Genomic DNA, 16296 nt, shown 5'->3' with positions numbered 1-16296 from the left:
TCAGAATGGACCATCCTGGATATATTTTATGATGGTTTATCTGAGTTATCAAAGATGTCATTGGATACTTCTGCAGGTGGATCCATTCACCTAAAGAAAATGCCTGCAGAAGCTCAAGAACTCATTGACATGGTTGCTAATAACCAGTTCATGTACACTTCTGAGAGGAATCCTGTGAGTAATGGGACGCCTATGAAGAAGGGAGTTCTTGAAGTTGATACTCTGAATGCCATATTGGCTCAGAACAAAATATTGACTCAGCAAGTCAATATGATTTCTCAGAGTCTGAATAGAATGCAAGCTGCATCCAACAGTACTCAAGAGGCTTCTTATGCAGAAGAAGCTTATGATCCTGAAAACCCTGCAATAGCAGAGGTGAATTACTTAGGTGAACCTTATGGAAACACCTATAACCCATCATGGAGAAATCATCCAAATCTCTCATGGAAGGATCAAAGGCCTCAACAAGGCTTTAATAATGGTGGAAGAAACAGGTTTAGCAATAGCAAGCCTTTTCCATCATCCACTCAGCAACAGACAGAGAATTCTGAGCAGAATCCATCTAGCTTAGCAAATTTAGTCTCTGATCTATCTAAGGCCACTGTGAGTTTCATGAATGAAACAAGGTCTTCCATTAGAAATTTGGAAGCACAAGTGGGCCAGCTGAGTAAAAGGATCACTGAAATCCCTCCTAGTACTCTCCCAAGAAATACAGAAGAGAATCCAAAAGGAGAGTGCAAGGCCATTGACGTAAGCACCATGGCCGAACCTGTAAGGGAAGGAGAGGACGTGAATCCCAAGGGGGAAGACCCCTTATGCCATTCATGAGCTCTGATGAGTATTCCTCTTCTGAAGAGAATGAGGATGTTACTGAAGAGCAAACTGCCAAGTTTCTTGGTGCAATCATGAAGCTAAATGCCAAATTATTTGGCATTGAAACTTGGGAAGATGAACCTCCCTTGTTCACCAATGAACTAAGTGATCTGGATCAACTGACATTGCCTCAGAAGAGACAGGATCCTGGAAAGTTCATAATACCTTGTACCATAGGCACCATGATCTTTAAGGCTCTGTGTGACCTTGGTTCAGGAATAAACCTCATGCCCCTCTCTGTAATAGAGAAACTGGGAATCTATGGGGTGCAAGCTGCTAAAATCTCATTAGAGATGGCAGACAATTCAAGAAAACAGGCTTATAGACAAGTAGAGGACATGTTAGTGAAGGTTGAAGGCTTTTACATCCCTACTGATTTCATAGTCTTGGATACTGGAAAGGAAGAGGATGAATCCATCATCCTAGGAAGACCTTTCCTAGCCACAGCAAGAGCTGTGATTGATGTGGACAGAGAAGAATTGATCCTTCAATTAAATAAGGACAACCTTGTGTTTACAACTCAAGGATCTCTCTCTGCATCCATGGAGAGGAAGCAGAAAAAGTTTCTCTCAAAGCAGAGTCAAACAAAGCCCCCACAGTCAAACTCTAAGTTTGGTGTTGGGAGACCACAACCAAACTCTAAGTTTGGTGTTGAACTCCCATATCCAAACTCTAAGTTTGGTGTTGGAGAGTCTCAACAATGCTCTGAACATCTGTAAGGCTCCATGAGAGCCCACTGTCAAGCTATTGACATTAAAGAAGTGCTTGTTGGGAGGCAACCCAATTTTTATTTATCTAACTCTATTTTTTCTTAGTTATATGTCTTTGTAGGTTCATGATCATGAGGAGTCACAAAATAAATATAAAAATTGAAAACGGAATCAAAAACAGCAGAAGAAAAATCACACCCTGGAGGAGCATCTGTCTGGCGTTCAACGCCAGAACAGAGCATGGTTCTGGCGCTGAATGCCCAAAATGGGCAGCATCTGGGCACTGGACGCCAGAATTGCACCCTGGAGAAAAGCTGGTGCTGAATGCCCAGAACAGGCATGGTTCTGGCGTTCAACGCCAGAAATGGCCAGTAAATGGGCGTTGAACGCCCAAAATGGGCACCAACCTGGCGCTGAACGCCCAGAGTTGTGTGCAAGGGCATTTTGCATGCCTAAATTGGTGCAGGGATGTAAATGCCTTGACACCTCAAGATCTGTGGACCTCACAGGAACACCTCAGGATCTGTGGACCTCACAGGATCCCTACCTACCTCACCCTCTCTTTCTCCATTCATGACCATCCCTTCTGTTTTCTATTCACCACTCACATCCATACACACATCCCTCCATCTCCTCCATATCTTCTTCTTCTTCTTCTATTCTTTCTTCTTTTGCTCGAGGGCGAGCAACATTCTAAGTTTGGTGTGATAAAAGCATAAGCTTTTTGTTTTTCCATTACCATTAATGGCACCTAAGACCAGAGAAACCTCCAGAAAAGGGAAAGGGAAGACAAAGGCTTCCACCTCCGAGTCATGGGAGATGGAAAGATTCATCTCAAGGGTCTATAGCTCAGTGGTAGAACATGTGGCTACAAATCAAGAGATCCCTGAGATACCTTAGGGGATGCACTTCCCTCCACATAAATATTGGGAGCAAATCAACACCTCCCTAGGAAAATTAAGTTCCAACATGGGACAACTAAGGGTGGAACATCAAGAGCACTCCATCATCCTTCATGAAATAAGAGAAGATCAAAAAGCAATGAGGGAGGAGCAACAAAAACAAGGAAGGGACATAGAAGAGCTCAAGGACATCATTGGTTCCTCAAGAAGGAAACGCCACCATCACTAAGGTGGATTCATTCCTTGTTCTTATTTCTTCTATTTTTCGTTTTCTATGTTATGTGCTTATCTATGTTTGTGTCTTCATTACATGATCATTAGTAGTTAGTAACTTTGTCTTAAAGTTATGAATGTCCTATGAATCCATCACCTCTCTTAAATGAAAAATGTTTTAACTTAAAAGAACAAGAAGTACATGACTTTTGAATTTATCCTTAAACTTAGCCTAATTATATTGATGTGGTAACAATGCTTCTTGTTTTCTGAATGTATGCTTGAACAGTGCATATGTCTTTTGAAGTTGTTGTTTAAGAATGTTAAATATGTTGGCTCTTGAAAGAATGATGACAAGGAGACATGTTATTTGATAATCTGAAAAATCATAAAAATGATTCTTAAAGCAAGAAAAAGCAGCAAAGAACAAAGCTTGCAGAAAAAAAAAAGAAGAGGCGAAAAAAATAGAAAGAAAAAGCAAGTAGAAAAAGCCAAAAGCTCTTAAAACCAAGAGGCAAGAGCAAAAAGCCAATGACCCTTAAAACCAAAAGGCAAGGGCAAATAAAAAGGATCCCAAGGCTTTGAGCATCAGCGGATAGGAGGGCCTAAAGGAATAAAATCCTGGTCTAAGCGGCTAAACCAAGCTGTCCCTAACCATGTGCTTGTGGCGTGTAGGTGTCAAGTGAAAACTTGAGACTGAGCGGTTAAAGTCAAGGTCCAAAGCAAAAAAAGAGTGTGCTTAAGAACCCTGGACACCTCTAATTGGGGACTTTAACAAAGCTGAGTCACAATCTGAAAAGGTTCACCCAATTATGTGTCTGTAGCATTTATGTATCCGGTGGTAATACTGGAAAACAAAGTGCTTAGGGCCACGGCCAAGACTCATAAAATAGCTGTGTTCAAGAATCATCATACTAAACTAGGAGAGTCAGTAACACTATCTAAACTCTGAGTTCCTATAGATGCCAATCATTCTGAACTTCAATGGATAAAGTGAGATGCCAAAACTATTCAAGAGGCAAAAAGCTATAAGTCCCGCTCATATGATTGAAGCTCTGTTTCATTGATAGTTTGGAATTTATAGTATATTCTCTTCTTTTTATCCTATTTGATTTTCAGTTGCTTGGGGACAAGCAACAATTTAAGTTTGGTGTTGTGATGAGCGGATAATTTATACGTTTTTTGGCATTGTTTTTAGTATGTTTTTAGTAGGATCTAGTTACTTTTAGGGATGTTTTCATTAGTTTTTATGTTAAATTCATATTTCTGGACTTTACTATGAGTTTGTGTATTTTTCTGTGATTTCAGGTATTTTCTGGCTGAAATTGAGGGACTTGAGCAAAAATCAGATTCAGAGGTTGAAGAAGGACTGCTGATGCTGTTGGATTCTGACCTCCCTGCACTCAAAGTGAATTTTCTAGAGCTACAGAATTCGAAATGGCGCGCTTCCAATTGTGTTGGAAAGTAGACATCCAGGGCTTTCCAGAAATATATAATAGTCTATACTTTGCTCGAGAATAGACGACGTAAATTGGCGTTCAACGCCAGCTCTCTGCCCAATTCTGGAGTTCAGCGCCAGAAATGGATCAAGAACCAGAGTTGAACGCCAGAAATGGATCAAAACCTGGCGTTCAACTCCACAAATGGCCTCTACACGTGGAAACTTAAAGCTCAGCCCAATCACACACCAAGTGGGTCCCGGAAGTGGATTTATGCATCAATTACTTACTTATGTAAACCCTAGTAGCTAGTCTATTATAAATAGGACCTTTTACTATTGTATTAGACATCTTTGGACGCCTGGTTCTTAGATCAGAGGGGCTGGCCATTCGGCCATGCCTGGACCTATCACTTATGTATTTTCAACGGTAGAGTTTCTGCACTCCATAGATTAAGGTGTGGAGCTCTACTGTTCCTCAAAGATTAATGTGAAGTACTACTGTTTTCTATTCAATTCATCTTATTTCGCTTCTAAGATATTCATTCGCTCTTCAACCTGAATGTGATGAACATGACAATCATCATCATTCCCTATGAACGCGTGCCTGACAACCACTTCCGTTCTACCTTCGACTGAATGAGTATCTCTTAGATCTCTTAATCGGAATCTTCGTGGTGTAAGCTAGAATGATGGCGGCATTCAAGAGAATCCGGAAAGTATAAACCTTGTCTGTGGTATTCCGAGTAGGATTCAATGATTGAATGACTGTGACGAGCTTCAAACTCACGAGTGCTGGGCGTTAGTGACAGACGCAAAAGGAGGGTGAATCCTATTCCAGCATGATCGAGAACCGACAGATGAATAGCCGTGCCGTGACAGGGTGCGTTGACCATTTTCACTGAGAGGAGGGGATGTAGCCACTGACAACGGTGATGCCCTTGCATAAAGCCAGCCATCGAAAGGAGTAAGACTGATTGGATGAAGATAGCAGGAAAGCAGAAGTTCAGAGGAACGAAAGCATCTCTATTCGCTTATCTGAAATTCTCACCAATGATTTACATAAGTATTTCTATCCCTATTCTAAAAACTATTTTCAAAAACCCCATTACTATTTTATATCCGCCTGACTGAGATTTACAAGGTGACCATAGCTTGCTTCATACCAACAATCTCCGTGGGATTCGACCCTTACTCACGTAAGGTATTACTTGGACGACCCAGTGCACTTGCTGGTTAGTTGTGCGAAGTTGTGAACCATGGTATTGGCATCATGTTTTTGGCGCCATTACCAGGGAAAGAAAGAGCGATGAATTTTACATAATTAAAGTGTAATCACAATTTCTGCGCACCAAGTAGTAATATCTAGCACTACAATAAAAAGGGTTAAAACGGCGGTTATTTTGGGGAATTACGACGGTTAGAACCGCCATTATGACCAAAACTGGCGCCTCCAAGAAACGCCATTATTCTGGGCGCCATTCTGGTTATTACGGCGGTTTTATGAAAACCGCCATAATAACCTGTGGATAATACGGCAATTTTTTGAGGGTTAAAATGGCAGTTTGTAACCGCCATTATTCCGCATAAAATGGCGGTTTTTGAGTTGTTTAAAATGGCGGCTATAACCGCCGTTTTTACCAGGATGTTGTGGCATCATTTCTGTTTAAAATGGCGGTTTCTAACCGCCGTTTTTACCATTATAACCGCCATTTTTACAAGGTTATAATGGCATCTTTTGTGTTTAAAATGGCAGTTTCTAACCGCCATTTTTACCAAAATATAATGGCATCATTTTCGTTTAAAATGGCAGTTTTTAATCGCCGTTTTTACCAACGTATAATGGCATCGTTTTCATTTAAAATGGGGGTTTCTATCCGCCATTTGTACCTAATTATGATGACAATTTTATGCTTTTTAAAATAAGATTGAAGTCACCAATTTAAAGTGATATTTTTGAAATTCACTTAAAAATCTCGTAATAACCAAAAGGCATAGCCATAAATCAAATATCATAAGACGATTTTTAATTCATACATGATCCAAGACATAATTGAAATGTTATATTTCAAAAACAAAGTATCAAAGTAGTTGTATATATGCAAATTAATTTTTTTTCTTAGAACTCCAATGAGATTGAAGCTTCCAGTGAGCCATTTGCCAGCAGGAACAGAAGTGAGCACCACCTTTTGATTCATACTGACTCAGGTTTTTTATTGCATTTTCAAATGCCTTTGTGTTTGATGTTTTTCCATCACCAACTCTTCATACTGACTCAGGTTTCTGATTGCATTTTCAAATGCCTTAGTGTTTGATGTTTTTCCATCACCAACTCCTCCATAATCAGCCAATGATGCACTGTGTGCTCTGCAGTTTACAAATGAATTGCTTCTAGAACCACTCTTTGATCTTCTGCTCTCACCTTTCTTTAAATTCAGCAACACAATCACCACAATCAAACCACAAACTAGTCTCATACCCTGCAAAATCAAATATGTATAAAATAATAAAATATACAAATAAAAATATATAGTAAAGTTTAATAAAAAAATTGCATAAAAAGAGGGTCTTATTACTTCTATCCTCATGTTATTATCTTTTAAGAGGAGATTCTTCAAGTACTAAGAGGAAAATAAAAGGCACTCGTATTATATTAAAAAAAATTCACAATAATTATATAAAAAAAAAGAGAGCAAAGTGGAATAAAGAAGACAAAAGGAAGAGACAGAATGCCTACTAACCTCAACTTAAGGTGACTCTATTAACTTGAAATTGACTTCAAATTGTGCTGCATTTTGGAGGTATTGCATCATTCAGGAGAGCCAGAATGAGCAGTGACACACTCTACAGTCCTAAACCCTCTTCCTCTCTGAGTGAATGATAACAACAGCAGAAATCAGATACAGGATAAGCAATTTCTGTATTTTTCCATTTTATATAACAAATAATGAGGCCTTGGCTTATACGTTAATACCTTTCTCCTTTGAATATTCAAATCTTTGTGTTGAACTTTTTGACACGATTGATTTTTGAGTTTCACTAAAAAAACCCTCATTAGATGAAATATCAATAATCATTCTTCTATTTTTTTTATATAACAGGCAAGACTATGCAGTTAAGTCTGTTAAAACTTATGGTAAGTGAAGACTAAACCGATCATCTTATTTGAACTATATAAATTAATTAATTATTTAAGAGTAGATTGAAAGCTACTATACAATGGATGATCATCTATATCCAATAATAACAACTAATTTAAGGGTTTCAAGAGATGAACATGCATTACAAGCTAAGAAGCAAAGGGTTGAACAAATCATAATGATATATCACGTTTGTAATGTATTTAATTTGACCTTTTGAAAAATTAGAGAAGAAGCTAATTAATTAAGCAGCATATATATACATATAATATATGTATCTATGGATGACACGTGATTTTTAGAGCGACACCTTAGCTTAGCTTAGCTTACTGAGAGTTGAGTCACGTGTCCTGCATATATATATGTTTATATTTTTAATTATAGATAAGAAATTGAAGTTAGATGAAAAGAAATCCACAGCGAAGATAACAGCCAAAGGAAATATTATAACAAGGCTTTTCAATGATTTTTTTTTGGGATTAAAGAGAAAATTAGACAGCAGAAGAGGAATGCAAAGGGCAACAGATTCTCTTTACAAAAATGAGCAATCAGAAGAAAGGATCATCTAAAAAGTAAACAGCAGAGAGCAAAAATCAATGTTTATAATTTACTTTTTAAGTAGTATATTCACAATGTTTATTACACAGTGAATGAAATGGCCCTCCAATGTGGTTGTTGCTAAGATCACTGCACAAGAAACAAAAAGTTTAATTTCTAGTTCAAATAATTACACAAGAAATAGAAAGTATAATTTCTAGTTTAACAATCTCTTAAAATTTTGGTCCCTATTGCAGTTGAAAGGAATTGAAAACGAAGAGAGATTTTGAGGTATGAAAAATAAAATAGCAAATAATAATAAGCATACACAATTTTAGAATCCTAACTCATGAATGCCAGAACAATATAAGCACATTGAGTAATTAACTTAAGCATTCAACAATTGATTTGCAAAGCTAAGTGCTAAAAGCTAAGTGCTACAACACCACCTCCATCCACATGTTTAACAGCTAAGATCTCATCTCCATTTTTCATCTTGAGCTGGAGTGCATTAACAGTTAAAATAAGATCAATTAACAATGTAGTATAGCACAGTACTAAACACAAATTTTTTATATTCTTTTACAGCATAATTTAGTGTATTTTTAGAACATGCGTAACTATTTATTTTAATCTGTGAAAGTTATTAAGCCACCACAACAAATAAGAGGTCCTCCTTGTTAATTGTCTCATGACAAAAAATATATATATAATTTACACAGTACATATACATTAGGAGAAATAAAGTTATATAAAGAATCAAATAATTTAATAATGCAAAATATCTCTATTTTAAAGCCAAACTTGTTTAATTTTCTTTTTATCTAAAATCTCAAAATCAAAGAATACAGATGCAAACAGATTTTCTCATCATGAATATCTATGCCATAAATAATTTTCTCATTATATACCAAAAGCAGGAACTCACTTTCTTTCAATCAATTTTATATAAGAAAGAACCATCCTTAATACCATGAGAAAGCTTTGCATTTTACTTGGTTGTTAGACATGACAACCTTCCATAAAACACATTCTATTGTCTTTCTGGTATTTCTTGTATCTCTACTTACATTAAATACCTCAGTCACAACATCCCCAATAACAGAAGCACAAGAACTTGTATCTCTACTTGCTGCATTCACCTTGTCTAGTGAATAAAAAAAATTTTGCACATACTTCGTTTATCTGCAAGAGAAAAAAAAAGCAGCATGCACAACCACCTCTTTGTTCTGCTTCCAAAACAGTTTCAGATATTCCGGGAAAATAACTGTCAAAAAGAGAAAAAAACATTAGTGGTTAGCCCCCAACAGAAGCAAAATAGCAGAATCACTCTAGCTTCTCTTAAATGAAGTTATGTATTAAATGATTCTCACATGTCTTGTGTGTGCTCGTTTTCTGAGGCAATTTTTGCTACGTTTAAAAATGCATCTTCAATATTGTATCCTTCTTTTGCAAAGGTTTCAAAGTATGGTAGGTTCCCTCTAGAAGCACACCATTCCCTAGCTTTCTTCTCAGTCACCTGCAACAAGTTGAATGAGATTTCAACTTCAAAACTATGCATATTAATCTCAAAGGCCCAAACTCTTTTTAATACCTTTCTACTGTTTCCACCATCTACATCAACCTTGTTCCCAAGTAACACAAAGGGAAATGCTTCATGATCATTCAAATCTGCCTGAGGCCAAACACCAAAACATATAAGATATAATCTTCATGTATTGCTTATTTAGAAAGGTGCTAAATAGTACACAGCTGCTTAATGAACTCATCATGCCAATTGTTTAGTGTGTCAAATGTGTTGTGTGCATTTACATCATACACCAAAACTCAACAATCTGGACCTCTATAAAATGCAGCACCTAAACTATTGAACCTTTCTTGTCCTGTTGTATCCCAAATCTGCCAAAAGAGTCTCATTTATTGTTTTGACCAAAATAAGAATGTGTTAGTTAAAAGTAAAGTTATAAGATAACTTAAAACTACTGACCTATAAAGTGACGAGTCATCTACTTGTAGCTCCTTTGTGACGAAATCAGCACCAATTATGGCTTTATAATGCTGGCTGAATTTTCTATAAACGTACCTAAATTCAAGTGAACAATACTGAAAATTAATAATAATAATAATACCTAAACTTCTGCTCTTTAAAAAAAATTAATAATAATAATGATTATGAACAATACTGAAAATTCAAGTGCCAAATGGATACTGGTTCATCAAAGAAGTCTTCTTAACCCTGAAATAAGATAGATGAAGAAAAATGAATTGTCTGGAAGAGGCAAGGCAGAAAATTCAAGGCATGCATTTATTTCATTGATTGTAGAACTTATTCAGAATAGGTTAAAAAAGGGCAAAGGAAGAGGATGATTCGGAACGCACCTTTTCCAGAGATCGCGTTGAGATTTGGCCGCGATGGAGCACCAGAATCGATCCATCTGGACGCATAGGGATTGGATCTGAGAGATGTCGTTGGAGAGGGAGAGGGAGAGATCAGAGGAGGCGGAGTAGTCGAGGCGCTCGAGGCGTTCCAAGCAGTCGCACGTATTCAGGAGGAGCTTCTTCGCGCTTTGATAAACATCCGATAGCGTTGCTCTGCCGCCTTCCATGGTGGCGCTCAGTGCTGGTGGTGACTGTGGTGGTTTTTTCGGAGCTCCGAGGAGAAGAAGCTAAACGTCAGAGAGAGAGAGAATCTACGAATTAAAGAAACGTAGAAATCGGAGCTCCGACGAATGCTGACAAGTTTTCAGATCGAAGAGGAAGTGACGGTGGAGGGTAAAAATGATGGTAGATACAGAGAGAGGATCGGAGGAGGAGGAGGAGACGAGGGAGATCAGAGATAGAAGGCAGAGCGAGCCGTCATCGAATTCAATAAGCTAGGGTTATTGAAAGTTTTCATTTTATATATGTAGGATAATGGCGGTTCAAAACCGCCCTAATCACTAGAACTGCCACCAGATACAAAATTAATTATGGCAGGAATAAAAAATGCCATAATATTCAAATATTACGGCGGTTCTTTAAAATCGCCGTAATATCAATGCCATTTTAAACTCTTTTTTTTTTTGTAGTGAGATGCAACTCACTTGTAAAATTCAAATCCTGAATCGCTAAAACATATTCTTTAAACCTTATCATTCTACTTTCCAATCCCCTTACATATTTCACACTTTTTCTAATCTTATCCAATGCATCTTGAGCAATTTTTAATCCAACTTGCAAATAAGATTTAAGATATGAGCAGAACAATGAATATAAAGAACTCCCCATCACATAACAACTAATCATGCATATTTAATGTACTTTTGAAATGATCTTGGCATGTATCATTAGCAGATGTGTAACGACCCACAATTTTAAAGATCTAAATATAAATAAGTTATAATTTATTTTATAAATTGGAGTACCTTATTTTTAGAAATTATTTTATTATAATTAATTAAATTAATTTTATAACTATTTGAATTCAATCAAATTTATATTTTTATATATATTTTTGTTACGATGAAATATTTTACATAATTACAACTATAATTCTAGTAATTTATAAGTAAAAAAAACGATATGTATATTTTAATTTGAGTAATTGATATTTTTAAAAATAGAGTTTAGTTAATAATATTATTATCGAGTTCGATATCCGCCGATACGAATAATTATTGGTACTCTTTGGTGAACTTAGCTTTGCTAATGTTTCATCGTATATCTTTTATCATTATGTTACTATGGTCATTTATATTAGTAACTCATATATATTATTACTTGTGTTTTAATATATCCAGATTTCATAATTATCCGTTTAAAATATTTATAACTTGAATCGCTGACTCAGCAGCCTGAGGACATGACACACGCCCCCTCCCTTGCTACCACATCATCATCACTTAATTTTCTATCTCTCATTCACCGAACTAAGCATAAGAAAAGAGAGAATGAACCGTGAAAGAAAAAGAAAGAAAATTATGGAATCTTCGATCTTTCGAGTTTGATTTCTTGAAATCCGTAATCCAATAAAAAATCTAATCCGATTAAAGTATTTGTATTTTCCTCCTCTTCATGTTAACGTTACTTTTGTTCAGAAAAAATTGATGGTGGAGTTGTTGTCCCTCCATGCAAGGTTCAGTCGAGGGAGCCCCAGGTGGAGTAGCCGATTTTGACGTTTTTTTCTTCAATTTCTCGTTCAAAAATCTTTTCTAAAATTTTTGTTGTTGTGATTTTTGCACAGAGATAGGATTTGATAATTTTATAATAATTAAATCTGTATTTGATAAGTGAATATTAGTTTGATTGATTATTATTTGAGTTTGATCAAGTTTATGTTGAATAATTGATGTATGCTTGAGATTTTGGTTTGGCTGTGTATGAACAGCCAGCTGGGGTGTTTTGATTATTTTAGGGGTGTTGTAATGTGGTATTTTGTGATAAATTTTATGAGGTTTGATGACCACGAGTTTAAATTAAAAGCTGTGAAAAATCAGTTACCGAAACCGTTGAAAAGCTAGTTAAATCAAGTAATTTTGATGAACTTTTAATGATTTGGTTCTTTGAAAAACATAAAACCCTCATGTTTTGACTATTTTGTGGCTAAAATATAATTAAGAAAGAGTTTTGGGGCTGCATGTGAAATAAAAGAAAATTTGTGAGTGAAAATAGAATTTTTAGAAGTTTAGTAATTAAAGTGTAATTTCTAAAAAATTTGGGGGTCAAAAAGAATTTTGAAAAGCTTTAAGAATTATATTAGCCAATTTTGAATTATTAAAGAAATGATTATGTTTTGAATTTTATCGAGAAAAGTATTATGTTTAAATTTGATTTATCAAAGAAAGGGTTTGAGAAACGGTTTGGATGGGACCCGAGAAGGGTGGCAAAGTCCGAATTTTAGGAAAGGTGTTGCCGAAATTTTTAAAAAAATTTTTAGAAGTTTTATTTTGGTTAATTTGGATTGAAGAATTGTTTTATTTAGTTTTTATTTATTTAAGAAAAGAATGAATTATGTTTAAGTTTAAATGATTTGGTTTTGAAACGAAATTGGTTGTCGCTTCTCTGAAGTCTAGAGACTTTCCCAAGGAATTTAACTAATAAATAATTTTTTCTTTGTCTTTTGAAAAGAGTTTAAATTCGAAAACGATTTTGAAGGTAGCTCGAGGAATATGAGAATGATATTGAGAAATAGATTTAAAAATGAAATTGAATTTAATTAAGAGTTGAGACCCTAGGTAAGAGGCAGTGGTGTTGTCCACTTGCTCCGAGAAAGAGATGAGGAAGAAGAATGATGAAAACTGAGGTTGATTGATGACAAGTATGTCCGTGTTTTCTCTCTGATTGTAGGGGTAACAGGGCACCTATTCCTTCTAATGGTGACAGGGCATATAATCCCTCTAATGGTGATAGGACACATAATTCCTCTAATGCTGACAGGACATGTATTCCCTCTAATGGTATTAATGCGCAACAGAGATAAAGGCAGCGAAAGCCCAGAAAGATAAAGGTGGTTCCCCTTAAAGATAAGATGACTTCACTCAAAGATAAGATAAGATAACTATCTTATCTCCAGAAATGTCACTCTACACTATTATAAATACACTGGAGCACCCAGGTATAACTCATACTCTGATTCTACTAAAAACCTGCTTAAAGCCCATGCTAACTTAAGCATCGGAGTTTCTTGCAGGTACCACCACCCTCTGGTGACGAAGGATCAGCAGCATCTCCAGCTCCACCAGTTCCACCAGGTCAGACACGACAGATCGGCCACCAGATCCAACAAGTCGGACATGATAGCTCCGGCCACCACAGCAGATCTCATCCGAGATCGACCTTTAGTTTCAGGTAACCCTCGGAACATTGGCGCCATTGCTGGAGAACCTGGAAGTCATCCCGCCATCATGGCAGACAACCTTAACAACGACCACGACTCTGATCTAGAAAACAAGATGCCGCATAAGAACGTGGACACCACACCAAAGGTTACTTCTCAACCAAACAAAGACAAGAATTCGCCAAGTACAAAAATCATGGAGGCACTCCAAGCTCAACAAGATCTCCTCAAACAGCTCGAAAAAGTGGCCGAGCATCAACGGGAAGCCAAGAGGGACCTCCGGAGAGAAGCTAGGCCTCGCCGAGAGTTAGAGGACAAGCTCCTAAAGCTCGAAGCCAACCTTAAAACAAAAACCATCCAGCCTGATCCTGAAGACAGCTCCCACAAAGATCATGACCCATTCACTAAAGAGATTATGAAAGCCAAAGTCCCAAAGGACTTCAAAGCTCCCGACATGACCCCGTACAACGGTACATCGGATCCAAGCCATCACCAGCAATTTCAGAAGTAGAATGTATATCACCGACGCCTCAGACGCTATTCGATGCAAATCCTTCCCAACAACCCTAACAAAAATAGCAATTAAGTGGTTCGACACTTTGCCCCCCAGATCCATCACAAGTTTCGACGACCTGGCCAAGAAATTTCTTGCCAGATTTTCCATCCAAAAGGACAAAACCAAACACGCCCTGAGCTTACTAGGGATTAAGCAAAGAGATCGGAAAAGTCTTCGCAACTACATGGAAAGATTCAAAAAAGTATGTTTGGACATACAAAATCTTTCAACAGAAGCGGCCATCATGGGACTCATCAATGGCCTAAGAGAAGGACCTTTTAGCCAATCAATATCCAAGAAGTATCCAACATCTCTAAATGAGGTTCAAGAAAGGGCGGAAAAATATATTAATATGGAGGAGAACTCCCGATGGGGAAACAGCACAAAAACTGGATTCTCCTAACCCATCTCGGGACAAGGATAAAGAAAAAAGAAGATCAACCCGGAGAGAAGCCTAGAAAATACCACAATTACACCCCTCTTCAGGTGTCTCTTGTGGATGTTTACCAAGAAATATGCCACACAAAGAAGATCCCACCACCTCGCCCAATCCAAAGCAAAAAAGGAGGAGGAAATCGGCCAGAATACTGCAAGTACCGCCGAATCTACGGACATCCGACCAACGAGTGCTTTGACCTAAAGAATGTCATAGAGAAATTGGCAAGAGAAGGGTGATTAGATCGGTACTTAGCCAATAAAGCGGATGAACCAAGAAAAAGAAGAAGGGACGAAGAGGTCGGACGAGTTGAACATCCACCTCACACTGAAGAGGTCGGGCGAGTTGAACGTCCACCTCACACCGGAGAGGTCGGACGAGTTGAACATACACCTCACACCGAAGAGGTCAGACGAGTTCAACGTCTACCTCACACTGAAGAGGTCGGATGAGTTGAATGTCCACCTCACACCCTTGAAAAACATGTTTATATGATAAATGGAGGATTCGCAGGAGGAGGATCTCTAAATCATCTCGCAAAAGACACCTCAAATAGGTATATTAAGGAAGGGAGAGAGATTTGAAAAGGACAACGGAGTGCGAACAAGCCTTCCGATTTCAAAAATTCTTGGGGCAACCACCCATTCTTACCAGACCACGGGAAAGTGAAGAACTCATATTATACCTCGCAGTGGGAAGTTGGGCAATAGCCTCAGCACTAGTAAGAGAAGACAAAAGTAGGCAACAATCCGTTTACTTCATCATCAAAGCTCTACAAGGGTCCCAACTAAACTATCAAAAGATAGAAAAAGTTCGCCTACGCCCTCATACTTACCTCTTGACGACTCCACCCATACTTTCAAGCTCACACTATCAGAGTTCGGACCAACCAGCCCATAAAAGGTATCCTACAGAAAATAGACTTACTTGGAAGAATCCTACAGTGGGCAGTCGAGTTATCCGAATTCGATCTTCGATATGAAGCTCGGATAGCCATCAAATCACAGTATCTGGCTGACTTCATTACAGAGCACACTGACACCCCAGGGAACTCCTACAAAATGGAATCTCTACGTGGACGACTCTCCAAAAAAAAACCGGGAGTGGTGCAGGTGTAATCATAGAAAGCGATCAGAGAAGCCAAATCAAGCTAAATAACCAAGCTGAATACGAGGCACTACTGGCTGGTTTAAGGCTGGCTAAGAAGGTAGGAGCTTACCGTGTCCAGTGATTCACAAGTAGTCACCTCACAAATAGAAGGGAGCAACCAAAGCTAAGGATCCCACCATGAAAAAATACCTCGGGTAATTCGGGGGACCTTGGACAAAAACAGAGAAAAGCTCGGATAATTCGGGAGACCCTGGACAAAAACAGAAAATAGCTCGGACATTTTGGGGGATATAAGGTCCGACACATACCTCGGGAGCAGAATGCCCGAGCTGATGCACTTTCAAAACCAGCCAGCACCAACAGCTCGGACAATTCGGGGAATATGAAGTCTGACACATCCCTTGGGAGTAGAATGGCCGAGCTGATGCATTTTCAAAACTAGCCAACACCAAACCAGGGGGCAATAACAGAAGCCTCATCCAGGCTACATTACAAGACCACAACAAGTCGATCTCGAAGGCGGTTTAAGAGATGGTAATATTCAACTGACTGAAAAAGTAGAAAAA

The 16296-nt window shown here is 37.8% G+C and overlaps 1 protein-coding gene across 28 annotated transcripts; it reads right to left on the bottom strand.

Annotated features, from left to right (window-relative positions):
* Positions 1-6118: 6118 nt before the first annotated feature.
* LOC112767109 (ras-related protein Rab7-like) lies at positions 6119-10747 on the bottom strand. 28 transcript variants are annotated; one of them, XM_072223432.1, is made up of 11 exons: positions 10193-10683; positions 10023-10049; positions 9801-9896; positions 9673-9712; positions 9408-9488; positions 9187-9332; positions 8884-9080; positions 7888-7963; positions 7111-7175; positions 6878-7005; positions 6119-6616 (listed from the first exon to the last, which is right to left on the bottom strand). In XM_072223432.1, exons 1-4 carry the CDS (start codon positions 10417-10419, stop codon positions 9673-9675), a joined length of 390 nt encoding a protein of 129 aa, XP_072079533.1. In that variant the 5' UTR covers positions 10420-10683; the 3' UTR covers positions 6119-6616; positions 6878-7005; positions 7111-7175; positions 7888-7963; positions 8884-9080; positions 9187-9332; positions 9408-9488. The 28 variants fall into 28 exon arrangements, with proteins under 28 accessions (XP_072079533.1, XP_072079543.1, XP_072079532.1 ...); XM_072223442.1 differs by lacking the exon at positions 9673-9712 and having other exon boundaries at positions 9408-9484; positions 9997-10049; positions 10193-10747; XM_072223431.1 differs by having other exon boundaries at positions 7587-9080.
* Between the last annotated feature and the right edge of the window lie 5549 nt (positions 10748-16296).

This window comes from Arachis hypogaea, chromosome 17 (genome assembly GCF_003086295.3).
Source record: "Arachis hypogaea cultivar Tifrunner chromosome 17, arahy.Tifrunner.gnm2.J5K5, whole genome shotgun sequence".
Lineage (NCBI taxonomy): Eukaryota > Viridiplantae > Streptophyta > Magnoliopsida > Fabales > Fabaceae > Arachis > Arachis hypogaea.
Note: the sequence above shows the minus strand (reverse complement) of the source record. Positions and strands in the feature narration are given on the sequence as shown.

Bases quoted from the DNA above. Each gene is read 5' to 3' on its own strand.
- LOC112767109 (XM_072223425.1), bottom strand. From the start codon at position 10,419: ATGGAAGGCGGCAGAGCAACGCTATCGGATGTTTATCAAAGCGCGAAG. The intron at 10,050-10,192 runs GTGCGTTCCGAA...ATCTTATTTCAG, and splicing joins CAACGCGATCTCTGGAAAAG to GGTTAAGAAGACTTCTTTGA. The intron at 9,713-9,800 runs GTCAGTAGTTTT...CTCTTTTGGCAG, and splicing joins GATGACTCGTCACTTTATAG to ATTTGGGATACAACAGGACA.